The sequence below is a fragment of the Trematomus bernacchii genome, unplaced genomic scaffold (genome assembly GCF_902827165.1).
Source record: "Trematomus bernacchii unplaced genomic scaffold, fTreBer1.1, whole genome shotgun sequence".
NCBI classification, from domain to species: Eukaryota; Metazoa; Chordata; class Actinopteri; order Perciformes; family Nototheniidae; genus Trematomus; species Trematomus bernacchii.
In genome coordinates this window covers 493,931-521,637 of record NW_022987607.1, presented here as the reverse complement: position 1 = coordinate 521,637, position 27,707 = coordinate 493,931, and the positions used below count along the sequence as shown (strand labels likewise).

Genomic DNA, 27,707 nt, shown 5'->3' with positions numbered 1-27,707 from the left:
CTGATGTGCCACAATAATGTAATGTGAAAAGCGTGATGCAGCGGAGTGGGAGGGGCCTTGTTGACATGATGTGACGTGTTTTTTGTACAGACCTAGGCTCTGATTGGCTGTTCAAGTGAAAAGCAAGCCAAGTCGATTCTGATTGGTTCTCAGTGGTTTCGTTCAACGGTCGGAGTCTGCGCAGTAGGCGCAGCGCTCAAATTCAAAATTGTAACAGTTTGTTTTGTCAGAGAGAAGAGGAACCGAGAAGAGGAGAGAGGAGCTCCATTTTGTCCTGCTTTAGTTCACAAACAGTGTGTAACTCTTGTTCAATACAACGCTTATAATCGTCTGGATAAACTGTCCAAAATGGATCCATTTACTGAGGTAAGTCGGAGAGCTAGCTAAGCTAAACAGTTACCTTGGTAGATAGAACGTCAACGGCTGCTAATGCTAACCTAGCTAACGTAGCATTTCACATTAATCCAGAGGTGGGTACTCAGATCTTGTACTTAATACAAATAGAAGTACTCAGATATTGTACTTGAGTAAAAGTAGAAGATTGTAGGAATAAAAGTAGTCATTGTGCAGATTGGTCCATTTCAGAATAATATATATGATATGTTTTATAATGATTGATCATGAAAGTGTTCTCAAAGCTGGTAAAGGTGCAGCTAGTTTGAATGACTTTGTATACTGCAGGGTAGCTTGTGCATTTACTCCAGGTGGAACTAAAGTCTGATTTAAGAGGTGATTATATTTCACATCTGTGAAGTAACTAAAGGGATTAAATACATGTAGTGGAGTAAAAGTACATGATTTACCTCTGAATTGGAGAGGAGTAGAAGTACAAAGTAGCAACACTTTGAAATACTCAAGTAAAGTACAAGTACCTCAACGTTGTACTTAAGTACAGTACTTGAGTAAATGACTTAGCAAAAAACATCTGAAATAACTGTAACAACCAGTGGTGGAAGAAGTACTCAGATCTTGTACTTAAGTACAGTACTTGAGTAAATGTACTTAGTTACTTTACACCTCTGGTAAGTCTTTAACCAGGCTCCTTGCTGAGGTTTTGATTCAGGACTATAACACCTTTTCCTATGTACGTTATCAATGCTCTTAACCAAAGACACCACCTTCGGTATAACGTCAGCCTTTTTCCATAAATCAGCTTGTCTCCATGTAAGGCAATGGTATGTGGCAACACTGGAATTTGTCCAAAGTCCCTTCTGGTTTGATTTGTTCTAGTTGTCTTGAAGCATTCTTGCTGACACGGCAAGCTAAAAGTAGGAATAATTTATATCTTATAACAATTCCTGTTACTCCAGGATTCGAGCCAGTAGGGTTTGAAAATTCAAATCCAGGAACCTCAAGCAGGAGTGGCTAACAGCTGAGGAATGCTGTAAAATGTGACTTCACTTTTTCCACGCTGCCCGGAGAAGTTGTGAAGGCGGTGCAAACTGAGGCTGCAGGAATGTGTTTGGACTTGCACAGTTAACGCTCAAACAGTAATTCAGAGTGTGACATGGCCAGAGGGAATGTCATGTAAAGAAAAGAGGGCGAGCAAACAGAGGCCTCTTTATTTATGGTGGAAAGCTGATTTGTGTAACTACGGTTGTTTAAGTGGTCCATAAAGAAGCAGACAAAGTACTGTACCCTGTTTCACACATTTACACAATGTTCAACTATTCCTTTAATGACATGAACATCTATTACAGCCTGCAGGAACTTCATTTGTTTTCATTCGCATGTTGATAATTTAAACTCTCAAAATGTTCAGTTATCCCTGTCGATGTTGCAGAAAAGCAGATACTCTGAATGACTGTAATTGTACTGATGTTTGACTTGCTTCTTGCACTGCTTAGTTACAAGAGGACACTGCAGTATGCACATCAACACCTTTATGGTTGTTGAACAAACCCATGGCACGCCTCAGATAAGAACCTCTCTTCAGTACACAGGGATGGGCAAAAACTGGCCTAGTTCAGGTTATTTATTTGTAACCGTAGGTTCGATTTGGTTTGCATATGAAAAACACATTCTAAAACAACACAGACAACAGAGGAAAAAAAAAAAAAGTGCCTCCTGCTCCGTCACATCTAAAAAGATTTAGAAAGTACAAACATGAAACTGGGCAGCAATATGAGGCGTCCAACCCCATGTCCCTGCTATAAATAATACCTTTGTGCAACTCATAATGTGACATGTTAAAACTGACAGTTATTTCAGTTGGGTCACTGTAGTTTTATTGTACTGTAACTGATAATAAAATATAGAACACATGGATATATTTTACTGGGCATCCTCTGTATGTAAAAAGCATCCACTGGAGAAATCATTTAAATATTTTTTTTATGAATCAGAAACTGTTGGACTTTTGTGCAACTCATAATGTGACATGTTAAAGACTATCAATTCTTTCAATTAGATCACTGTAGTTGGAGGTCGTATTGTAAGCGGCCACTGGAGTAACCATCTTAAATGTTTTTTTGTCGAACCAGAAACTGTTGGAGCGGACCCGAGCCCGCAGAGAGAACCTGCAGAAGAAGATGGCCGACAGACCGAACGCAGCGAGCAGAGCGATGGTGAAGAGACCGCTGGCCGACACCAACAGTGTGATCAGCGAGAAAGGTGAGCACACTTCCTTGAATATAGCTGCTCATGAAATTCTGCAAAAAACTTATTTAGGCCATTAGTATCCAGTTTAACTTAACTTCACCAAAGGCATCTGTTACGTTCCCTCCTAAACTCGGGGTACAACATATAAAAATAACCGGGAGAGAGGAAACTGATTTGGCAAAAATGAGTAGATGGGACTCACCAGCCAATTTACACAAACAACTTAAGACAAACTAAGAGCAACTTTCTCCTAAAAGAAAGTGATTAAAGCACCTTAAACTGCACTTATTGTATGAAAGGGGCTATACAAATAAAGATTATTATTATATTATTATTATTAAAGTAGTCAATACACAAAGTTAACCTGGTGCACACCTCCTTAACAGAGGAAATGTTCATCTTTTTCTTCACCAGATTAGCCAAACACTTGCCTGCTTTGTTTCTGAACTCATATCATTTTGACTTTGCAAATCTTATATTCTGCTCTACCTTTTTAGAGAGCAATAAAATAAGTATTGCTCTAGTGGCAAGAGTCATTTTTGGATTGGACTCAGAGGGGTCCTGGTTATATGCCCTTTCACATTCAGAAAGCTGTAGTTCTAACTTCCTGTCACTTTAAATACTTCGCTATATCTTTAATCGAATCAGGATTCCTTTTTATATTTACATTATGACAGCAAAAGTAAAGATAGAGACAAAAAGTATTAGATAAATGGCATGCACATAATATTTACATTAAGTACACATTCAGGTAGAGTAGTAGAAGCAGCAGCAATTAAGTGTTAAATGTAGTATGGTAGAAGCTAGATAACAGAGTAACAATTATATATTTCACAGAGTTACATATAGATTCTTTTTTTACAATTGTCAAACTAAGAAGGCAGCCAGTACTACTAATCATTTTAACTAGGAACATGTTGAACACACATGTTATTGCTCATCAGTTTGTGGTACTCTTCACTAATACTCCCCCTCCCATCGCCTCCTCCCAGTTCCACAGCTTTCCTCCAAGCCTTCCCCCTCAAAGCGCCGCTGCTCGGAGGAAAATGTAGCCGGTGAGGAGAACCAGGAGCCAGCGATGAGCCGATCTGTGGCCCCCGTGCTCTCAGACCCTCCCACAGATAAGAAACCCCCAACGGGACCCAACAGTGTCCGTCACGCCTCGTCTATGGAGAGGAACGCACCCCGACCCGTGGAGAAGATGGTGGTTGTGTCTCCTCCTGTTACTCAAAGCGTCAGAGAGGAGAAGATGGTGGTTGTGTCTCCTCCTGTTGCTCCCAGCTTCAGAGAGGAGGAGATGGTTCCTGTCCGATCGACCCCTCAAAGGAGGCAGGATCCAGAAGAAGATGAAGCTCCTCCCACTGCCGGCATGAGGTCTCGTCTGCAGAGGCTCGCGGCGCAGAGGAAGTACTGGGATGGAGACGGTGAGAATATTTTTTCTGGGCTCTTTGAGATACTTTTTTAGTATTTTCATGGATTGTTCCAAAGTATATAATCCCTCTGTAGCAACTGAAACAAGTCTTTTCTGAGTTTGCCTCAACACAAATCTAAAAAAAAATATATCGGTTAAAACATTTGTTTTTCTTTCATCCTATATTTTGTTTCTGGGCAAACTGGATGTTTTTTATGCATTTTGTTTCAGGGAAAAACAGTTTAATTTGCCCAAACAATTAACATCGTATCATAAGAAAACGTCTATATCTTAGGAACTACAACACACTTAATCTAGGTTACTATGTAGTGCACTTATTAGTCACTTTTTTTAGCCATCTTTGTTAAAGCAGATATATTTGTCCGGTTCAAATAAAGACATGGCTAGGTCTAATACAAAATGCCCTACCTCTGTTTGTTTTCTCTTTGTTGAGATAAAGGCTTCCTGATCCACTTTCAGGAATTCATAGTTTGCAATATCTAACTGTGAATGCTGTGAGGTTCATTATGTATGTCCCTCAGTTATATAGATTCATATCCCTGCTAAAATCCCACATATTCCCACCTTCAGACTCCTCTGAAGCGGCTCCAGACTGCGCCCCCCCGTCTCCTCCGAAGAGACACCCTGAGGCCCCAGCAGCTGCAACCCCGTCCTCAGGGCCTCCTGCTGGGAGGAGAGGGCGTCTCGCTAACCTCGCCGCCACCATCGGATCCTGGGAGGACGACCTGAGCCACGCTGCATTCCCCACGGAGAAACAGAGCTCTGCCGTCCCCATGTCAGCAGGCAGAGGAGCTAACGTGGCTAACGGAGCTAAGCCAAGTCCTGCAGGCAGCAAGTCTACACCCAGCGCTCAGGTACTTTATGCTTTGGTAGGAAAATGTCTTACTGACTGTTTATATACGAGCCGTCTGTCTAAAGAAATATCCTAAATTCTAATAATATTTACTTTTAGGAGTTTCTTTTGCATTTTTTTGTTTTTTTATTGTATTATCCTAAGCAAAAAGGCCAGACATTTGCTTTAACTACTCAACTGTGAAGTTTTACTGATTTTCTTTGTGAATTTATTTTGGTTTTGTACTTTTGAACAAATAAAACATGACATAAGAAAGCTTCACTATGAACTATAGGGACCTAAAATGGCAATTTGTCACTACTTGGTGACATTATATAGACCCAGCAATTCATTTATTAATCAGAGTGATCTGCAGACACTTCAATATTATTTACAGTCCTTATTACATGACCCCCCTAGTCAAAGACCTTCAGCACTGTCAGAGAAGAGTAGCCCAAATTGATGTCCTATGCTGTAACTCAACACACCGTGATTCGGCTACACAATGCCAGATATGCAGCTGCCAGTTTACTGTTGTTCTGAATGCACAGTTTGCTTTATTAATAACACGACCTGTGTGTTTTTTCAGGCTCAGTACGGCCCACCTAAGCCGAGTCGAATTGACCTCCCAACTCCCCAGAAGGTGGAGGTTCCTGCAGCCAGAGCAGCTCTCCAGTCTGTGAGCAGCCCCCAGAAGAGCTCCATCCAGGGGGCATCCTTCCCCTCCAGCCCCCAGAAGAGCTCCATCCAGGGGGCATCCTTCCCCTCCAGCCCCCAGAAGAGCTCTATCCAGGGTCCATGCAGCCCCCAGAAGGCCGGAACCTCATCCCTAACATCCGTGACTCAAAGCCCCCTGAAGACCCAGGCCCTCTCCAGGAACCTGAACCCCGCCCCGAGCCCCCAGAAACCAGAACTCAGAACCAAGCCCACCATCACTGGATCCTCTGGACCCAAGGACACCACAGGAGGACCTGGTGAGTTATTTTATAACACTGAATATATAGAGAGATGATCTAGTCCTGCAAGGTTTCAAGGCTTCATCATCATGAGCTCAGCAGCTACTGTGTAGATGTGTCAATGACAAACTGAAGTCCTCCTCCAACAGAGCAACATGAATATATATATATATAGGACATAGAACAAATAAAACAGATAAAATAGTGCAAGAGAATGTTTTGAGATGCAAGTTAATACAAATAAAATAGAAATAGAGCAAGAAGAGTCTATATACAAGTAAATGGAATGATGTATTAGATAAGGTGACAGTAATATTGCAAAATGTGTGTTTTTTATTTTTTATTCACAGTTGGTTTTTCCGCCTGTATCAAAAGAATAATTGTTCCCCTTTATTCCCAACAGGTGTGAAATCTTTCCTGGAACGTTTTGGAGAGAAGTGCCAGGAGCGCAGTAACCTTTCCTCTCCAGCAGGGGGCTCCAGGACCCCCAGGACTCCTGCTGTGACGCCTTCCTCCCTCACCCCGAACACCCGTTTGGTTCAGGAGAGACTGAGAGCCGCCGCTCACACAACTACTGCTGACCTCACCCAGAAACAGAAGCTGGTACATGATCAATCAATCAATCAATCAATGTTTATTTATATAGCCCAATATCAGTAATGTTACATTGTGTCTCTTAGTTCAGACGCTGTTTCCTGTAGGGCTGGGGATAAGATAATAAGATAAGAAGTACTTTATTGATCCCAATGTGTGAAATGTTTGCGTTGCAGCAGAATCAGAAGACAAGGCATTACACATGAGAGAAATTAAAAGAGTAGAAATAAACAATCCAAAATGTAAATGTCTCAAATAGAAATAAAATAGCATTAGAAAAAGTAGAAAATATACATGTGGAATTACAAATGTACAGTAACAAAATATAAAGCAGGATATTATATATACATAAGTATGTGAGGAATGGGTTATTAAATATTAGATTGAATATAAATGTAAAATGTACGGTGTGAGTCCAGGTATCAAGAGAAGCTCTGGAGCAGAGAGTTGAGTGAAGTCGATCAGAAATCAAGACTGTTTTAAACAAATACCTTGATATCGTGACAATATTTTAGGGTCACTTTTACATAGTGTTTAAAAAAAAATTACAATTTTGATAAATAATCCTCAGGGCATTATGACTTAGTAGGTAAAGCCTAATAATACAACAGCTCTGGTTAATTCAGAAAATGACTTGCATTTAGTGAAACGCAGCCTTTCAGATCAGGAATAGACACTTGTGTCATTTCACCATGTACCAAATCTAACACTATATTTAATCTCCTATCAAATAAACTACGTTAAATGGACATATGACCCAGCCCAGCTACATCTGCCCTCCTATTAACATCAATATCACCACTAATATCCTCCTTTATTTACATGAACAACATTTAAAAGATCTAAAAAAATAGAAAATTGTGTCTCGTTTAGTTTACTGTTCTTCATGTGCATAAAGACCAAGTGTTTGGGGCGGAGCACAAAAGGCAGAGTAACACAATGATGAATATAGATATATCTCCTAGCTCTAGCTACCTGTTATCATTGTGTTTGATGTCACAATAGTGAAATGAGATTTTAAAAACAACCTCTTCTGTTTCAGGAGCGAGAGTCAGAGCTGGCTCAGATTCGGAGTCGCTTCCAGAAGGGGAGCAACATGTGGAAAGATCAGGCAACAGGAACCAACAAGAACACAGACATCAAGGTAGGCCAGCATGCATCTGACACACATTACAACGTTCTGTTTGCATCTCACACTACAGTCCTGCTCTCGTGAGGAAATGTTAAATGACTGATATGTTTCAGGAGCAGCCTGAGACGCCTGTGGAGGCTGAAGTGTCTCAGAGTGAAGAGCAGGAGGAAGCTTCGGCTCAGAGGACGGACACGCCTACTAAGAGCTTCCCTCCAGGTATTAAACTATATTTCATATCACTGTTGAACATGTTTACTTTGTTTTAGCAAGATGGTTCTCTGATGAGCATTGGCAGCTGTTCTTTCATCCATTAGATCTTTTGACTTTGGGAAAGCTCTGGTTTGTCAAAGCTGGGCCCTTATAATACAAGTTATGAATGACTATCATAATGTGTGTTTCCGACCCCGATGAGAGATGTGGTATTTTTGTCAAATTGATGACTTTGTACCCAACCTGTCTCAATGTTTATTAATGCTAAAAGCAGAGTCTCCTGCTTTACACTTTATTTTTGGGAATGAGAAGGAAGTTATGTTAGCTGTTGTGTGCTGAATATTTCATTTGTTCAGCTTTGAAGGGAGTAAACTGAGGATGCCAGAGGTGGGGAAATTGTTGTGGACCAATTACCAGCTATTATCTTTACAAAACGATTTACAAACAACACTACTCATGGCCTGAATTGATCATATAATTGAAGTGTTTTGAGATGTGCAAAAAGATTACATTGCATCCAACTTAATAGTTTTAGATGATTTAAATATGTATTTGGACATAAATGGTGTCTGGTCCCTTTTTATACTTTTGTACTTTGATTTAAAGATAATTATTACTATGCAAATACCTGGAAACCTGTTCATTTTTTGAATTAGAAAATATGATTTCTAACATTGATTTTTGTCAAATGTCAGGCCATGGGATGATCTCGCCTCCAGCCTCAACATCCAGTCCTCTGAGGGTCCTCCATCCTGCAGAGAAAACCACAGAAGAGGAAGAGGAGGAGGAAGAGGAGGAAGAGCAGGAAGTGGTTAAGGAGCGGGAGATGAACGTGGACAGCTCCATCAACTCTGCCGTTATCAACCAGCTGTTTGAGGGAGTCCTGGACCAGAGCGATGATGATGATGATGATGATGATGAGGAAGATGCTCTGAATATCTCCTCCATGTCTCTGATCATTCCTCTGGAGAGTGTGGCTGCTGTGGTGAAGAGTCCAGAGAGCAGGATGATGGTAGGAACTACTTCCTGTTATTGTCAGGAAATGATCTGTATCTGAAAATATTTTAAAAAAGGAAGTAGTGAGCGCTGCAGGATGTCGTATTTAAGATAAGATAAGAAGTACTTTATTGATCCCAAGTTGGGAAATGTTTGCGTTGCAGCAGCATAAAAAGACATGGCATTGTACAATAACATTAAAAGACAAGAAATAAACATTTAAAAAAAGTCAACATCTCAATAGCAATTTTAAAAAAAAGTAGAAAATATACATACATTTCAGAATCAGGTTTATTTCCAGGTTGGTTTTCACGTACGAGGAATTTGACTTGATGTCATGGTGCATACTAGGGCTGCACAATATATCGTGTCGTGACGATAATCGCGATATGCACATGCGCGATATTCACATGACATGCAATTTTTTTTTAGGACGTGCGATATTAAGTAGGCAAATGAACTCAAACATGTCATGTTACAATTATTTTGCTGCTTGCTACAAAAGGAAAAATGGCGCGGCTCTCATGTCAGGGGTCCTTGAGTGAGTGACAGCAAACCACCAATCACAATCCACTCTCCAAAGCAAACGGACCCGGTGATTAAATGTAAAAACACTGAATAAAGTAGTTTCATGTGTTTCTCCAGTTCGGCGCGGCTAACCGAGCTAGCTCAGCTTGTTGCTCTGATAACTTCAGATCCAGACGTCCGTGACTAAAATCCTTCATCCGGTTAAATATAGTTAAAAAAATACCAATTGTATAGCATTAAAGTTCAAGAAAGGATGGTTTGGGACAAACAAAACTGTCTTTTCTTCAATTCCTGTATGTTTTCATATCGCAGGGGAAAGAAATATCGCAATGTCAGTTTTTTCCAATATCGTGCAGCCCTACCTAGCGCATACATAAAAGTAAAACTAAATTGTAAAACACAGATAGAGAACTAGAAAAATATTAAAAGTAATAAAAAATATAATAAAATATAACGGTATTTACAAAGAAATGGAATAAAACATGGAATAAAAAAAGAAAACAGATATTGTTGTACATTGTGTGCATTAATGTTGTTCTGTGTTGAACTCCTAACAATAGATAAGATATTGAAACTGATTTGATGTCAAATTACTCTAAGAACTGCAAAAAAAATAAGTTTTAACTATTTTTTTGCAGACGTCTACTCCAGCCACCTCCTTCCTGGTGAAGAGCGGCACTCCTGAAGAGGTGTCCAGACGGAGTAAGTTCCAGAGATCCAACATGGTGCGAGGCGCCTCCTCAGGGGAGACGCTAGAGGAGGAGAGAGGACTTCCATACAGGTAGGAGTCTGGAGCAGAGATCTCTCCTCTCACTGTTATCTTATCAAATGTGGATAGAGAATCAAACCAATCAGCTGTCTTGTTTTATTTCTTGCAAGACAGTTCAGTCAGTCCCACAGAGAGCATGCAGTCTGCAGAGTGGAAGACCAAGAGTAGAGTCGGGGTTATTTAAACACAGAGAGAGGAAAAAGGGGAGGGGTGAAGCTTGGTGATAATGAAAGGAGCATTCTGGGAGTTTAGGGAGGACGTATCAGGAAGTTGAAGGTCATACTGTTGCTGCTAACTAACAACACTGCAACACATCTTCTTAATAAGGACTTTTCCCAAGCTTATAACGAAGAAGTGAAAGTAGTAGTAAATATAGATAAACATTAGCAAATAAGAATCACTGATATTATGCACAATGTCATCGTTGTACCTTTTAATCTAAATGTATTGTATTCATGCTATTTTTAGTTTGTTTTTATGTCTTTTACTGGAAACTGTATTCTGAGTGATATCCATTTTCTGTGAAATGTCTGTGAAGCACTTTGAACTGCACTTGTTGTATGACAGGTGCTATACAAATAAAGATTATTATTATTATTATTATAGTATAATAATAATAATAATAATAATAATAATAATAATTATGTGTGTGTTTAGCATCGACGCCTACAGGTCGATCCGAGTGAAGGAGACGGAGAGGCCGGCAGTGAAGCAGGTGATCGTGAGGAAAGAGGACGTGACTCAGAGAGCAGAGGAGCCCCGAGGAGCCGCTCTGTTCAACGTCAAGCAGAAGATGAAGGTTCGGAACAAATGCTTACGGTCGCATTCACACCTAACAGTCGTTTCTTTGCTGCGCACCAGAGGAACGCTTGGTGCATTGTTTTTCAGGAGGTTCTATAGCCTGGCTTCAGTTTGTGACTTCAGGCTACTGTATGTGACACACGGCCTAGATGATGTGTCTTTAATATCGGGGGAGCTGCCACTTTTCTGTAGAGTTGAGGGAGCTTTTTTACTTTTACACGACACCGGTCAACTCTTCATTCTGCTTCACTCTTTCGCTGAAGATTTTGAAGACATCCGCTTTCTTGTGACTCGTAAATACTACGCTTCCTGTGTTTTGGTGCGGACTGCGTTCACAGAGATGAACCGCTCCAGAGTTCACTAGCAAGCGGTCCGAGACCACCTGTTTCAGGTTGTTGAGTTCACTTCAGAGGACTCCAACCCAAACGCACCGCACCAAGCGGTGAAACTGGTTATTGAGAACTTTGTGTTAGCAGAAGGATTTTGAAGTGTATTCGTTGACGGACAGGGAGCCAGTGCAGGTTTTGAAGGACGGGGGTGATGTGGTCTCTGAAGCCAGTGCAGGTTTTGAAGGACGGGGGTGATGTGGTCTCTGGAGCGGGTGCAGGTTCTGAAGGACGGGGGTGATGTGGTCTCTGGAGCGGGTGTGGGTGAGGAGGACGGGGTGATGTGGTCTCTGGAGCGGGTGCAGGTTCTGAAGGACGGGGGTGATGTGGTCTCTGGAGCGGGTGTGGGTGAGGAGGACGGGGGTGATGTGGTCTCTGGAGCGGGTGTGGGTGAGGAGGCGGGCAGCGCAGTTCTGGATATATTGTAGTTTATTTAGGATGTTGGATGATGAGCCATACAGGATGCTGTTGCAGTAGTCCAGTCTTGAAGTGATGAATGCGTGGATGAGGGTTATCAGCCGGGAAGGAGAGTGAGGGGCGGAGGCGGGCAATGTTTCTTAGATGGAAGAAGGCGGTCCTGGTGATATGGTTTGTGTGTTTATCGAATTTGAGCTGGCTGTCAAAGATTACTCCAAGGTTGGAAATGTGGTGCAATGGTGGTGTTATATCACCAGTACAGATATATTACACTCCATCCCACTCCTCCAGGTCCTGAGCACGGGGCTGAACCTGCAGCAGACGGTCATCCATCAGGCCAGCCAGGCTCTGAACTGCTGCACCGACGAGGAGCACGGCAGGGGGTCGCAGGTGGAGGCCGAGGCCGAGAGGCTGCTGCTGGTGGCCAGTGAGTAACATCCCATAATACTTCCTTAGTGAGGCGTGTCCATTGGAGTATATGAAACATTCATATGCAGACACCAGAGTCTAGAGCCTAACTCTACACAAAGCATGATCTAAGTGTAGTCTAATGTTTATCTGCACAACAACCAGGTTCATAGACAATGAACAGGCGTGCTAAAGACACAGCTCTCCAGTTTAACCCTTAGTTTAGAGCCCCTGATTGATTGATTGATTGATTGATTGATGAGAGCTCTCCAGTTGACCCCTCACTCTAAAGCCCCTGTATGTACAGAGACTCTCAGTGGAATCAAAGCTTGACGTTCTGCTCTTCTCTCTCAGCGGAGAGGAGGGAGGCTCTGAAGGCAGAGCTGGAGCGTCTGACCAGAGACCCGACAGGACAGAAGAAGCCCCTCTCAGCCCCGGGACCCTCTGGACCCTCGGCCTCTAAAGGCTCCGTCACCCTGCAGGAGCTCCGTCTGCCTCTCAAGGCCGACTTCGTCTGCTCCATCGCCAACAAGCCAGGTACGCTTAGGGAGAGAGAGATACAAGACTATAGAGCACTCATTCCTGCACCACTCTGGTGACAGCTATGAACATTAAAGGTCCCCTATATACTCTTTTTAGGCATATATTATAGGTCTCAGATATATAAAAAAACATGTCTCTGAAGTGTTTTGCTCAAAATACCAAACAGATCACCCATTCTAGCCTCATCCCCCTCTCTTTCAGCTGTTACTGAAGTGATGATTCTCTATTTCCTGCTTCTTCACACATACTCTCTCCAGTACAAGTTAGCTCTGAGTGGTTAGCGATGCTTGCTAATGTAAACACAGACCATATTAGGTTCAAAACACGTCTCATTGTTTCTGATTGGCCCGTGGGTTTAAAGCCCGCCCACATTTGAGTAATGTGGTCATGACGCAGCAAATCTGGGTCAGCTCCGTTGTTCCCCCGTTTTTAGAGATGTGGGTACGGAGGAAAAGAGAGAGGGTTTTATTTCCTGACACTTTAAGAGTCTCCTGACACACGGGGGACACACCGGGGACACACGGTGATGTAGAGAAAACATCAAGAAGTGACTTTTGCATGATAGGAGACCTTTTAAGATAATAAAAAACCCACCCTCTTCCTCCCTTCAGAGGCGACCAAGCACTCGTTCTTCCTGATGCTTCGAGCTGGAGTGGAGCACACGGTAGCGACTCCGTTAGCGAGCACACATCGAGGCCTGAGCGGAGACACGCTGACCTTCCCCACCAGCTTCACCATGTGAGCACCTGATCAGATTATAAAAACATGTTTCTATCAGATTCTGTACTGCATTCTGTACTTGAACAAATACCTGTGATCCTCCTCCCTCTCAGATCTGACGTCTCCAGTGACTTTGAGATTGATATCGAGGTCTACAGCTTGGTGAGTGTTTACTTTCAAAAGTAGAATCTTTCTTACAACAAATTCAGTTTCATCCACCAGGAGGAATCTGCACGCTCATCCCTACAGTTTGATTTCCAGTTAGGATGTTCTCTCTTTGTCTCCAAACACTGTTACTCAGATATTAACGTTCTTTAAGATATTCTGTAATATGTGCATTCGTCCTCATATGTACTTTGCTGGATATGATACAAATATGATCGAGCACAGCATGAGATACTTTGAGTTGCATGTAACAGCTCTACAGGTCAAACGTTATGAAATGCTTATGTGCAGTCACGTTAAACTGTCTCTAAATAAAGAAGGTTCACATTGAGCACGTACAACTCCATTACATTCATTTGAGCATCTTTGTTCTGAGGGTTTAATGCTGCTCGGTTGCTTCAAGGTTTGTTTACATGTTTGCCTTGTGAGAAACATTCTGGATAAAGGTTACATACCTGTTTTTAGTATTGATCTGCAGCTGGTTCATTAGTCTTCTGTTTTATTTATCCCTCAGGTGCAGAGGCGTGACGTCTGCAACGACAAGAAGAAGAAAGCCAGCAAGTCAAAGGTAAATCTCACACAAATATTTTAACTTTAATGGAGTCTGTCGATACTGAAGCGTGCTTTAATGCTTGAAGTGTGTGTGTGTGTGTCCAGATAAGGAGACATGTTCATGAGGCCCATGATATGTGTATGTCGGTATGTTTCTGTATTAATCCCTCACGTGTGGGGGGGTGGGGGAACAGTGTATGGGTGAAGGGGAACAGTGTATGGGTGGAGGGGAACAGTGTGTGGGTGAAGGGGCACAGTGTGTGGGTGAAGGGGCACAGTGTATGAGTGGAGGGGAACAGTGTGTGGGTGGAGGGGAACAGTGTGGGTCGGGGGGGAACAGTGTAGGTCGGGGGGGAACAGTGTGGGTCGGGGGGCACAGTGTATGGGTCGGGGGGGAACAGTGTGGGTCGCGGGGCACAGTGTGTAGGTCGGGAGGCACAGTGTGTGGGTGGGGAGGCACAGTGTGTGGGTGGGGGGGAACAGTGTGGGTGGGGGGGAACAGTGTGGGTGGGGGGGCACAGTGTGGGTCGGGGGGAACAGTGTGGTTGATGCACTGTTACCTGACCAGAAACATGTCACTGTCATTTACATCTTTAAAACATTTCCTTCATCTCTCCAGGCCATGACTCCAAAGAGGTTCCTGGCCATCACTGTGAGTATCTCTAATATATGTTCTGCTTTTGAATATGTGTGTCAATAAGAGTGTTTGACTTCTCTCCTGCCTGCCATTTGTACATTTTTAATTTGTTGGTCTTTATCTCTTGTCTTGCAGAAAAGTGTCCAGACACCAGGTATGTAGAAATACTCAATATTTTTGTTCTATGAACAGGGTTCCCGCGGGGTCTTAAAAAGTCTTAAATTTGATAATCTGAATTTAAGGCCTTAAAAAGGTCTTAAATATGACCAAAAAAATAAGAAAGGTCTTAAATATGATTTAGAAGGTCTTAAAAATGATGGGATTTGAAAGGTACTTCTGTGTTGCGATCGCGTCTAAAATGTGTTTTGGGGGAAATGTCCGGGCTGCAAAGTAACGGTAATAGCCTTTCAGTTCCCCCCAACAATTTGTATTGAAATAAATCAACATGGAACCAGTCATCACTAACTTTGTTTCCCCCGGCCCCTTAACGGAGAACACCCAGCTAGTAACCTAGCAACCAAGCTTCAGCTAGCGGCAGTCAGAAACTCATCTCTCTTCGAATCTACTTACAAATAAATATGGGGAAGTGTAAGTTCAACCGTATTTGGTTGGAAAACGTCGAATTTAGTGCTTGGTTGAAACCAGTGGAGGGGAACGTGTTTGAAGCCCGCTGCACCTTTTTCAAAAGAAATTGGCGTTTGTTTGGCTAATGTAGCGTTAGCTAGTGCAGCGTTAGCTAGTGCAGCAGCTCCCGCAACAACACCGTTGGACCTCCGGGCGACGTTTGGGTCTTCGACGTCAACCCTAAAAGCGGAGGTGCTGTAGTGTATACGCTAAATACCGTAGTTAAACACCAATCATACAACAGCAACGATGAAAGATTGTAGCCAAGGCAGCAGAGCTCTGAATATAGCTCTTGTTACTCTCTCTCTCTCTCACACACACACACACACACACACACACACACACACACACACACACTAGGGCTGCTCGATTATGGCAAAAATCATAATCACGATTATTTTGGTCAATAATTGATATCACGATTATTAAATAAGATTATTCATTGACTTTGAAAACATCCATTTATTGAACTTTAAAACAAATAATAATTTGAACAGTATCTTTTTAACTGTTGATTACCCTGAACGTATAATTCAACTGAAAAACCAATACAAAAATAAATTAAATAAATGATATATTTAAATAAATAATATCAAAATAATAAATACCAATAAACAAGATCAACAAATATTTTGGAGCGCACTTCCACAAGTTACTAAACATATATGATAAATAAAAATAAATTAGACTAAAATTAATTAGATCAAATATGTTGCGCTGTCACAACCTAGCAAAGCAAAATAATAGTTTTTTTCGATTATGTTGTTTTTGTAATTGTGGCAGGCCAAAATCGTAATTGCGATTAAAATACGATTAATTGCACAGCCCTAACACACACACAAGCACACACAGAGACACATACACACTTTTTGGCTAACACAGTTCTGTACTGTTATGCTGTTATGTTCAGTCATTGTTCTTATGTTGAACATGAATACATTTGATTTGTAAGTAATTATGGGACGTATTTCTTCTTTCATAGCAATTTTCCTTCATACTTTCTTGCCGTGAAATAGGTCTTAAATTCTATTCGAAGTGGTCTTAAAAAGGTCTTAAAAAGTCTTAAAAAGTCTTAAAAAGTCTTAAATTTGAGTTGGCGAAACCTGCAGGAACCCTGTATGAAGTGAAATCTAATTAAAGCTTTTTGAAACTCATAAGCTTCAAGGGCAAGTTTTACATTTCCTTGATTAGGTAATGCTAGTGAAAATAATTAGGAGATTTAAAATAGACAGATTTAAACAAGGGGATCCCTTTAAACAATCTTAAAATACATTGATCTCATTATATATAAATAAATATGGACTGAGTTGTATGGAATTGGTAACATCAATTATTTTTTAAATGGTCAAGATTGTGTAAAGATTGCACATAATTCACTATTTCAATTCTGTAATTCAGTGTGGCATTAGAAAGTCTTAAATCTAACTTGCCTTGTGCTGTAGAGCCCGGTGGAATCACAGAAGTTAAAACGGGCGCATCAAATTCTTTACGTCAAAACTGCTTCATCCTACACTTCGCTTAATTGAAAAGACATTAAACAGTTTCCAATGATAAGTTCTTATTTTGAGCGGTACAGAGATCTTGATCTGTATAATAGAGTGGTGAAGTGCCGCTTTAAACTTCATGCAGTATTACTATAGTATAGTACTATAATATAGTGTGTGTGTGTGTGTGTGTGTGTGTAGTGATAGCGAGTCCTGGAGGACCGAACTCTGTGCGCACCAGCAACTTCCTCCTGGTCGGATCCCACAAACTCACCCTGGCCTCCATCGGGCAAAACAAGTTCCACCTGGACAAGGTGAGCATCTTATTGATCACTGACACACCGTCACAATCTGCTGTTTATACATTCACTATTCTCTTTGTCCACGGCTTCATAGAGAGCCACAGTGACGCGTCCTAAAACCCGGAAGCAAACTCCTTCTGGTTCCTTCGACAAAAAGCATTGCAATTTCTCCATAGGATTTAGGAAAATATCTGGAAATAAGGTCTGTGGTTGAAAACACATTTAAGAGACGGATCACGTTTTGCTCAGCCGGATAATCTCCACATGTCTACCCTACTTTTATAATTTTCTAATCATAAATCTAATGGCCGGAAGCAAAATGCTAACGTTATGCTATAAACGAACTACAGCCGAGTACAGCAGCACGACTTCAACGTCACGCCAACTTAAGATCCATATCAAACACACAGATTCTAAATAGTATGAGTTGAAGCGTTTGTTTGAACAGTTTTCAGGAGGCAGGTACTTGCTTTCAAGCAGAACAGGGCAAACAAACTTAGAGGAGTGTTTACGTGTTCGGCGTAATGACGTACAACGTCCTCCTCAACTTCTGTAGTCCTATTCAGCCACTTGGTAACAACCATCGTTTTTCAGACACGTTAACTCTTCAGAAATCACCAGTGGGGTCACTGCTGATGGATTTAATGTCGTAGAACTAAACGTGATCCGTCTCTTCAATGCGTCTCAACCACAGACCTTATTTACAGATAGTTTCCTAAACCCTATGGAGAGATCCCATTGCTTTTTGTCGAAGGAACCGGAAGTGGTGAAATGCTGACTTCCGGGTTTTAGGACGCGTCACTGTGGCACTGTATATCCATGCTTTAGGTTTGATGTTATTAGGGTATATTAGGGATGGGAATGATTAATCGAATATTCGTTGATTCAGGTGTTCGAATATGAGTTATGAATCATTTTAAGTTGATTACATATGATCAAATGGATTAATCAAATGTATACGACAGTGCCATTTTCGAATATAAATTTGCTTTCAAATTCCCATCCCTAGTGTATATCCCTCTCAGTTTTCCTCTTTGTCTGTGGCTTAATGTCCGTGCTTTAGGTTTGAGGTATTAGTGTTTATATGTGTGTGTGTAGAGGCGTCACAGACTCCCTGTTGTTCTCCATGTTCCCTCATTCACCCCCCACTTCCTGATGTCTGTGTTTTAGATCAAATATGATCGAAGGGACAGAGAGCTGCTCAGTGACTTGTTTCACACCAAGGTTACTACATGTGTGTGTGTGTGTACTTGTTTCAGTGTGTGAGTGTTTCTGTGAGTGTGTGTGTGTGTGAGGGAGAGCACTGTAACAGGAGGGTTATTTACTGCATTCCCACACTAACTTTCTGTCCCTCTTTTACCATGTTAAACCTGCATTGTGACCTTCATTTGTTGAACCTTGTATTTAACTGAAACATGTGTGCACCCTGATATCTGAGCTGCTGCTGACTCGTGTGTCTCTGACTCTCAGGTGCCGTTCCTGTGTCCTCTGGAGGGAAACGTCTACCTGAAGATGCAGTGTGAGGTGGGCTCGAAGGTGGAGGAGAGGGGCTTCCTGGTGAGTGGAAACACTGTAGATTTATATAATAATAATACATGTGATTTATATAGTGCTTTTCCTGCTGCTCACACCGCTTTACAATCAAGTAAATATCAATATTCCAATTACTGTATATCGACTATTCTGCACTGTTTCTATTCTATTTTATTTAGTTGCACTATTTGATCTGTTGTATGGTGTTGCTCTGTTGGAGGAGCCTGTGACCTCAGATTTTCATTGACATATCTCCACTGTAGCTCTGTACACATGACAATAAAAGCCTTGAAACCTTGAAAGAAAGAAAATAACAACAAAAGTCAAAAGTGCTAAGCTAGGTGGAATAGGGGCGAGGGGTTAGTGGAGTAGGGTTTGAAAGGCAAGAGTGAAAAGGTGATTTTTGAGGGATTGTTTGAATGAGAATTTATCCAATACTAATATATTATCTCTCCAGACGCTGTTTGAGGACGTCAGTGGGTTCGGCTCGTGGCACCGGAGGTGGTGTGTTCTGTCCGGGTACTGCATCTCCTACTGGACCTACCCCGACGACGAGAAGCGCAAGGTAGCTTTACACTCTTTACCTTATTTCAATGTGCACTAATGGGTCCTGTTTTCCTTCTGAAATGATCCCAACGTATAGGGATCATTCTAGACAAATGGAGATAAGATTAGATGTGATTTACTGATGCTTAATTGGTCAATTATTTAGTGACAGTCAGAAATCAGAATCAGGTGTATCACCAGGTAGGTTGACGCGTACGAGGAATTTGACTTGGTGTCATGGTGCATACATAAAAGTCAAAACACAGATAGAAAACTATAATAACTAGGGATGTAACGATATATCGAATATCGCGGTAAATAAATGTCTCAATACCGTCGTGAGACTGACAAAACCGACCGCGATTTAAAAAAATACAAATATTATAACTTTTTTTTAAACACATTTTTTTTTTTTTTAAACCTTTATTTAACCAGGTGGTCCCATTGTAGTGTTGCACGGTGTACCGATACTTGAAAGGTACCGCGATGCCGTTAAAAACGTTACAATTCCTCCGTTTCATTAGTATCTGTACTTTAAGAATGACGGGGAAAAGTACTCCGGTGAGAAAGCGCTGTTTTAATAAGAGCCGTGTGTGTTCTGCTTCCACTCCCTGCAGCCGTGCCTGCAGCCCCTCCCCTCTCAAGCACGCTCTAAGTGCCGCCCCTCTCTCATGCACGCGCTAGCTGCCAGAGCATGTGAGAAACGAGAAGCTGCAAGTGGGAGTGCAACTGCCGCTGCGCCTCGGCTTGTTGACAAAAAAGACTATTATTCGATCTCTTTTTCAAGAGAGACCTGTCCAACATGGCAGCAAGTAGGTTACAACATGAACATAAAACAACAGATGGCACAAAAGGACATCGTATTTACAGGGCTACATGTACATACCTAGAGACATTGACAAGTACCAACAGTATATGTATATCTCGCCCTGTCAATAAGCCAAGAGAGACATTGCACAGTTTGACCCACTGCTGTCACCCATGGACAAAGCATATCTCTCTGTCCCAGCAACATCAGTACCAAGCAAGAGAGTTCTTTCCACAGCAGGGGATATTGTAAACGCCCAAACATCCCAGCTTCTACCTGGAAATGTGGGCATGCTCATATTCCTAAAAACCTGTCTGATGACAGAGTGAGTTTGAGTTGAGTTACTTGAAAAACTAAAGTGAAACTTGATTTATTTTATTGCTCAACAAATCAGATTTATTATTCAATAAAGAAAAAAAAATTCAAAGAACATGTAAAAAAAGATTCACAATTTGTTTTCTTCTTTATTTTTCAATATCGCGATAAATATCGTACCGTGGACTTTTTATCGTGATATTATCGTACCGTGAATTTTTGGTATCGTTACATCAAAATATGAAATATGTGCAGTAATCAAAAAAGCCAGATTACAGTAGCCCGTTAACAAGGTTGCACATTAATTAAAAACCAGCATGCATGCACACATTGCTCGTTAATGAACATTTAGCGCTTTAGTCCATCGTGTAAGGAAGCCACATCCAGACATCAGGGCCTATTTTCTGCTGCACTCTCTGACAGGTTGATGGCACCTTATTTCTAACTGAACACTGCCCTCTAGTGTCAGGAAATAGGACATTGTGCTTCCTGGTTCTCTGGTGGACCAAAGAGCTTTTGGACTTTCGTCATCAATTTGAGAGATCAATGCATTGCAACCCTCATTGTAAACCTTGACAACTGCACTTTAAAATGTTACCTCTATTCTCTTTTTATTATCGTATCTTCCATGTTCAGTGAGCACCTTTTCATATTCAATAATGTAGGAAATAATTGTATTTTCATTAAACATGCAACTTCCTTAAGTGTTACTGAGGTTACATGTGTTTTTATTGCAAGTACCGGTAATACTTTTATTTTTACTGTTCTACAATTTGCACTTTTTACTAATACAATATTTTTATTTATAACAATATTATTTATTTTGGGTTATTTTTATAAAAAGATATATGTTTTTAATATTTACTGCATATATATTTCACTCTTTTACTTAACTTCTTATTTATATAAACATTTTTGTTTTATTTTATTGTAAATTTGAGCAACCGTCAAAATGTCCTCCGGGGATAAATGACGTTTTCTGATGAACATTTCTGCGAACGAACTCCATGATGGCTTGAAGGACCATCTATTTATATTTATATGTTTTGAGAAAGGAGCTGGTAATATACGATTTATACGAGGCTTGTTTTGTAAATAATTGTTTGGATTACGTTGTGCATACCATGAACAAATACAAAGGAAATGCAATGGCACCTCTCCTCGATAACCCCAAACATATCTCGAGGTATCTTGTTCTGACAGCCGTCTGTTTTATATTTGATGTGTGTTATATCCGTACTGACCCCCCCTTTCCCCCAGAACCCCATTGGGCGTCTGAACCTGTGTCACTGCACCAGTCAGCGCGTGGATCCGGTGAACAGAGAGTTCTGCGCCCGACCCAACACGTTGGAGCTGATCACTGTTCGGCCTCAGAGAGCAGAGGACCGGGAGACCCTCGTCTCTCAGTGCACCGACACGCTGTGTGTCACCAAGTAAGTACTACACTACAAGTACTACGCTCTGAAAGTACTGCAATACAAGTACACGGTAACACTAAGCACGAAGATCAGGTTCTTCTCCGTGTATGTACAGTGGTGGAAGAAGTAATCGGAGCCTTTAAAGTAAAAGTAGAAATACTTTGGTCTTAAAATACTTCATTATGAGGAAAGTTCCAAAATTGACTTAATGTTTGGGTTTTGTTTTAAGAAAATAAATCAAATAACAGAGAAATAATATTTAAAAAAAGTATTTGCTTCAAAGTGTAGTGGGTTACATGTATAGAATAAAATGTAAATGATATAAAAATAGTACTAATATAAATGTACTTTGTGACATTTCACCACTGTATTTCATATATATATATATATATATATATATATATATATATATATATATATATATATATACACACATGTTTTAACCCTCATCAGAGTACTTTATTTATCTTGTGGGAAATTGGGTTTTTGCTCGAAATAAATCGTTAAAAGGAATAAAAATGTATAATTGGAAGTTAGAACTTAAAGTGCAACTGTGCAATAATAAGATAGATCAATATAATAAATATTAAGGTATGTTACTATGAAACCTTTGTATATGTAGTGTGTATAAATAGTATATGTGTGCAGGAACTGGCTGAGTGCGGACACGAAGGACGAGAGGAGCCTTTGGATGAGCAAACTGAACCAGATTCTGGTGGATCTGAGGGTGTGGCAGCCGGACGCCTGCTACCGGCCGCAGTGAAGCCCAAAAAACACCTGTTGGACTCTAAATATCCCGTTCATTATACGTGCAATACACTATACATACTTCCACTTATCTTCCAGGAGATAAGTCATTGAACACCTGAGGTCAGAGGGAACGTAAAGCCATTCAAACACATTTCAGTATTCAGTGCAGCACTATTCTTTAAGCATTTCCACATGATGTTTTTATATTAATGCCAATATTTAGTGTTGTTGCACGGCTTTAAATGATTTGGTTTCACGGCTGGAATCAATTATATAAATGGTGTTTGAATTACAGATGAATGTTGAGGTTTTTATATCACGTTGTATCCTGCATGACGGCACAGAACAGTACTGGTACTCCCGTGAGTTTGACTATATATATATATTAGCTTTTATGACTCGTGGCAGGACGTTCACATGTCTCTCTTTATTCTCACGCACAGATGTTTTGATAGCAGTTATAGCTGATTTTTTTTTATTCTACGTGTGCATGTGTTCAGTGTGGGATAACTGCGGGTAGTCTGTTACATATTCAACACCTCATTTTATTTAAATGCATCACTAACATGTCGATACAGTTCCCATTTCAGATGGAAACAAGCTGTTTGATCATATCATCTTATTTTTAATTAAAGAGGAGATATGTTGGACTTTTCAGGTTCATATCATGTCTCCACAGTCTGCTCTGATTGGTCAGCTGCCTCTGTTGTGATTGGTCAACAGCTTAGAGATGTCCCGCCCCTTAGCCCAACACGTAACATGTTTGTTTTTTTAATAGTTTACTTGTATTTGCTGCAAACAGAGATTTTAAAGTGGTATTTCAGGCTCAGGTATCCTGTAAATGTTGTCCGATGTATTTATTGTTAGAGGTTAGAGATTATTTTACTTAATTGCTCGTTAATATCTGGAGTTCTGCAGCAGCTGATGATTTTAGACTTTACCGTACACCTGTGTTTTTTATGTAACAGACTTCATTGACCCTGCAGGTGTTGGTAAATGTATTTTAATATTGTAAAAGAAGCTTTTCTCAGCGGTTGATAATGGACTACAAACAGATGCATTGTGGGGGCATGAGTTTTCATCATGGGAGAGCACTTCTTCACTTTGTTGGGTATTTGTGTTTATATCAGACTTCAATAAATAACCTGATTTATTTCACCAAAATAGATCAGGTTAACTTCCCGTTGTCCTTTTATTGAGTGGCCAAGAAGTATCATACACTAACATTATTATTTAACGTAATTATTTAATATGAATTATAATCTTTATATGTAATAGTCCCAGGGGAGGTGTTCTTGCATTGAGTCATTACCCTATGTGTATTTACCACAGTGTGTTATTAAGACTAAGTAATTAACATTTTATTTGAATGAGGTCCCTGCCTGATGCAACCGCACTCCGTGTTGCGGCTTCACGTTTACTGAACATCACTTCCGCCTCTTCTGTTCACCGAGCCTTCAAAATAAAACACCATGTTAGAAGTACACAGGTCTTGTACTTGAGTAAAAGTACTCAGATCTTGTACTTCAGTAAAAGTAGAAGTCCTCAGATCTTGTACTTCACAGGCTGTGTGAATCTGTCCTGTTTTCCCCTCTCTCTGTTGGTGCTCTAAACACGCAGCTAGCTAGCTCTGTTAGCCGCCTGGCAGCAGAGTTAGTTAGCTGTGGAGAAAAACAAACAGCAGCACATCGCACAGCAGCTTGTAGCGTCTGTCTGGCTAGCTAGTTAGCTAGCTGGTTGTCAAACGGAGCCACTTTAGTTTAAATAACAGATTTTAGCATTAGCTAACGTTAGCTGGTCACAGCAGGGTTTAGTCCTGTGTGCTACATCACTGTTGTTATTATCACAGACAGAGACAGTGCAGCAGCTACAGTAACTTGGCTAAGAAGACAACAAAATAAACGTCATGAAATTGATTCACACTGCGCATGTGCAAGATCTATTTGACTTCTGGGTAGTGAAGTTCTTATTTTTCTTCAAGAACCTTTTTTTATTAATCTTGAACCAGAGTAAAATGAGAGGTGAAATTATTCATTTGGTAAAAAAACTAGAAAAAACATTTCACAAGAAAAACCACGGCTCAGCTATTTAAAATAATAATTGTATACTATTAGAAAAGCACACTTTAGCAGTCTAAACATACTAATGGACAACATGTTATTCAAACACTATATGACAGTTATAAACCTTTCTCGTGTCAAGAAGATAAAAGAAAACCTGTTGTGGTCAGATAAAGAAAATTACTTCACAAAAGAAACTAACAAAAATCACCAAAATCATCAGTTAAAATCAAATATACATTATTCTATCTCAAACTTAAACATTGTGGATAAAGAAGAACAATCTTTATACTTAAGTTTCCTTCTTTTAGAGTGAAATTTGAAAGCACTACTGCATTGTATTTGCATATCCAGCAGGAGTCATCATCATCAAACGCCTGTAACCCGGTGATTTGTTTTCAAGTGTCAGTATGTTTTGTAGTTGGAGGTTTTCTTATATTCTGACACAACATCATATTTCCCACAAATGTTCTCAAGTCAGCTCCCACTTTTGCTTGGTTTCTCTTACAACATTTAAACAGTATTTAAATGAAGTTTTGAGGTAAATATAGAAGTACAAAAGTATCTTGTGAAAAGATGAAATAAGATTAGATTAAAAAATATGTAATCAAATGTATTGATGTAACGCTATCAGGTGGGAGAAGTACTTAAATGTGTAACCCAGCGCCATATAGATAGAATATTTAATTCTATTATACGGCTCTGGTGTAACCTATGTAAAAGTTTCAAATACCAAAGACAAAAAATACCCAATTACAAGTAAAGTCTTGATTTAATAATGTTCCAAAAGTATCTCAAAAGTGATCCTAAAACCAGTACCACATTGTGAATGCAAATGAAGTGTTTTCAGCCTGTCACTCACCCTCATTCCTCATTCTGACTTTGAGGAACAGCACTTCATGTCTTGACTTGCAGTGGAGCACATCCCTGCACGTACACCAGCATGAGTATTTGCATATTCTGCTGAGGCACGGTGAGTACATGAGTCACTCTTCAAGACTTCATTTTAAACACGTGTAAGAAGAACACTGGGTATAACTAAAGTATGTGGATCCAGCCCAGGAATCTGAAAGCCTTTAGGAGCCTTCTCTCTGAATGGGTTTAACGACCAGATTTTTTAATTAAGGATTTGGATTGAATTTGAATAAAACATAACATGAGACTGAAATGTTTAGCCAACAGCTTTACCACTGAGTTTTATTTTTAATGCACATTAGAGGGAGGTTAAAGCTGTACAGAGAGAATAAAACAGCACAATACAAAGTTTATATAATACAGTATAGCATATTTAGAATTAAAAAGGAAATGAATAAATGAAAATGTTCTACATAATAATAATAATAATAATAATCATAATAACAAGGCCTTGCATTTTAAAAACAAATGTTAACAGTGCTTGAAAAATTAATGAATTATTAATGAATTAATTAAATAATGATACTTTTAGTCTGGATTTAAAATCAGCAATATTTGGAGTAATTGATTTTGTAGCTCTGTAATTGTTGGACAAGTAGATCATTGATTTGTTTCTAAAAATCTTGCTACATCTGCCTAAAAGGATACGTCAATATGTTCACAGTTTTCTGCTGCTACTTATCTTTCCTTTGAATATGTCTTGGATTCTTATTTCATTTACGTGTGCTTGACACTTGATTCTGTTTTACTTTTGCCTCTTTGCTGTAACAATGCAAGTTTCCCCTCTGTGGGACAAAAAGAGAAATCTTGAATCTGAATTTGGATTCTGCAGACAATATGGGACTAGAAAAGTGTGTTATCTCCCATTCAGTCTATGGTAATGGCCTATATAAGAACAGAAAGCACTGGCCTGGTTTCAATATGATAGTATTTGAACATTTTCCTCTGAAATACAGTGCTGTAGAAGTGCAATTACCTCCAAATAGATTGTTCTTGCATCTTTTCGCAGGCCTACACAATCTTATATTTTTCTTTAAAATGTATAAGAGCATGTTTATGTGGTCCTCTGCCCAGATTTTCATTAGTAATTATTTTCTTGCTACTTTTTGCTTTAGTGACCTATGCGCACACATATTAAATGTATATATTTCCTCATTACACATCTTCACTTATGCATGCAGATGTGCCTAAATGTGAGTAGGTTATATCAAATTTCAGCACAAGCAAGTACCGTCAGAGTATATTTATGTAAAACCTTTTCCGTGATTGAATCATAAATCTCACTTAAATGTTGTTCTTCTTTCCCTTTCCTCCAGCGTTTGTCGGTTAAGCGGCCCGTGGCTAAACCTCCCTGTGTAACAATAAATGAAGCAAACACTTGTTGAAATTCAACACCTGTCTCAGACCAACACAGCGTGTGGTAACTGTGAATGAGATCATGGATGATGTTTTTTATGCTATCTGATCATTGTGTACTCTTGAAAATAAATGTGACCTTAATTGGACGAATTGGTTTTTTAAAACATAAGGTGGTTTAATGTCACAGAACAAGTTTTGACATGTCAGCGTTCCCCATAACATTTTTTTAAACTCAAACCGCTGATGACCTTTTGAATTTATGCGTTTTAGCTGCATAGAAGAGATGTTCTTACAGACCTCAGCGCTGTGCAAAGACAACAAACATGTTTTGCATATACATATTTCTCCTCAGAGCACATACATTTGCTGTGCTTCAATGTAATATGAGGTATTTGTTCATAATTCTGTGTAAAACGTAAAATACATTTAAGTGCAAAATCTGGGCAGAGGACCACATAAACATGCTCTTATACATTTTAAAGAAAAATATAAGATTGTGTAGGCCTGCGAAAGGATGCAAGAACAATCTATTTGGAGGTAATTGCACTTCTACAGCACTGTATTTCAGAGGAAAATGTTCAAATACTATCATATTGAAACCAAACCAGTGACAGCTCAAATGGTTATATTTTGGTATCTCAAACCAGCGGAAAAACCCTGCACTTTTATCTTTTGAGATTGTATCTATATTATTTACACATAATGATCATTTACTGGCAAATGGGAAGAAACCAAACCTACAAAGGGTATTTCCGCATTGTAAGCAGCATAGCTCACTCTGTTGCACAGAGCTCAAATCAAATGGTTTTTAATTCTGCTTTAAAGTCTATTCAAGTCCTCAAATTAGACTGCAACAATAATCCAATCATTATTATTATTATTTATTTTTTCCCAATTACCTCCTCCAAGCGAGA

At 40.0% G+C, this 27,707-nt stretch overlaps 1 protein-coding gene across 3 annotated transcripts; it reads left to right on the top strand.

Annotated features, from left to right (window-relative positions):
- The first annotated feature begins 190 nt into the window (after nucleotides 1-190).
- Nucleotides 191-23,641, top strand: anln (anillin, actin binding protein). 3 transcript variants are annotated; one of them, XM_034131009.1, is made up of 25 exons: nucleotides 191-366; nucleotides 2,484-2,613; nucleotides 3,594-3,844; nucleotides 3,893-4,025; nucleotides 4,604-4,887; nucleotides 5,455-5,839; nucleotides 6,225-6,424; nucleotides 7,458-7,559; nucleotides 7,661-7,763; nucleotides 8,453-8,769; nucleotides 9,920-10,062; nucleotides 10,708-10,849; nucleotides 11,946-12,081; nucleotides 12,417-12,599; nucleotides 13,217-13,343; nucleotides 13,439-13,487; nucleotides 14,005-14,058; nucleotides 14,662-14,694; nucleotides 14,815-14,833; nucleotides 16,989-17,101; nucleotides 18,260-18,313; nucleotides 18,560-18,646; nucleotides 19,080-19,187; nucleotides 21,552-21,724; nucleotides 22,358-23,641. In XM_034131009.1, exons 1-25 carry the CDS (start codon nucleotides 349-351, stop codon nucleotides 22,470-22,472), a joined length of 3,459 nt encoding a protein of 1,152 aa, XP_033986900.1. In that variant the 5' UTR covers nucleotides 191-348; the 3' UTR covers nucleotides 22,473-23,641. The 3 variants fall into 3 exon arrangements, with proteins under 3 accessions (XP_033986900.1, XP_033986899.1, XP_033986901.1); XM_034131008.1 differs by having other exon boundaries at nucleotides 3,594-4,025; XM_034131010.1 differs by lacking the exon at nucleotides 18,260-18,313 and having other exon boundaries at nucleotides 3,594-4,025.
- Nucleotides 23,642-27,707: the final 4,066 nt, after the last annotated feature.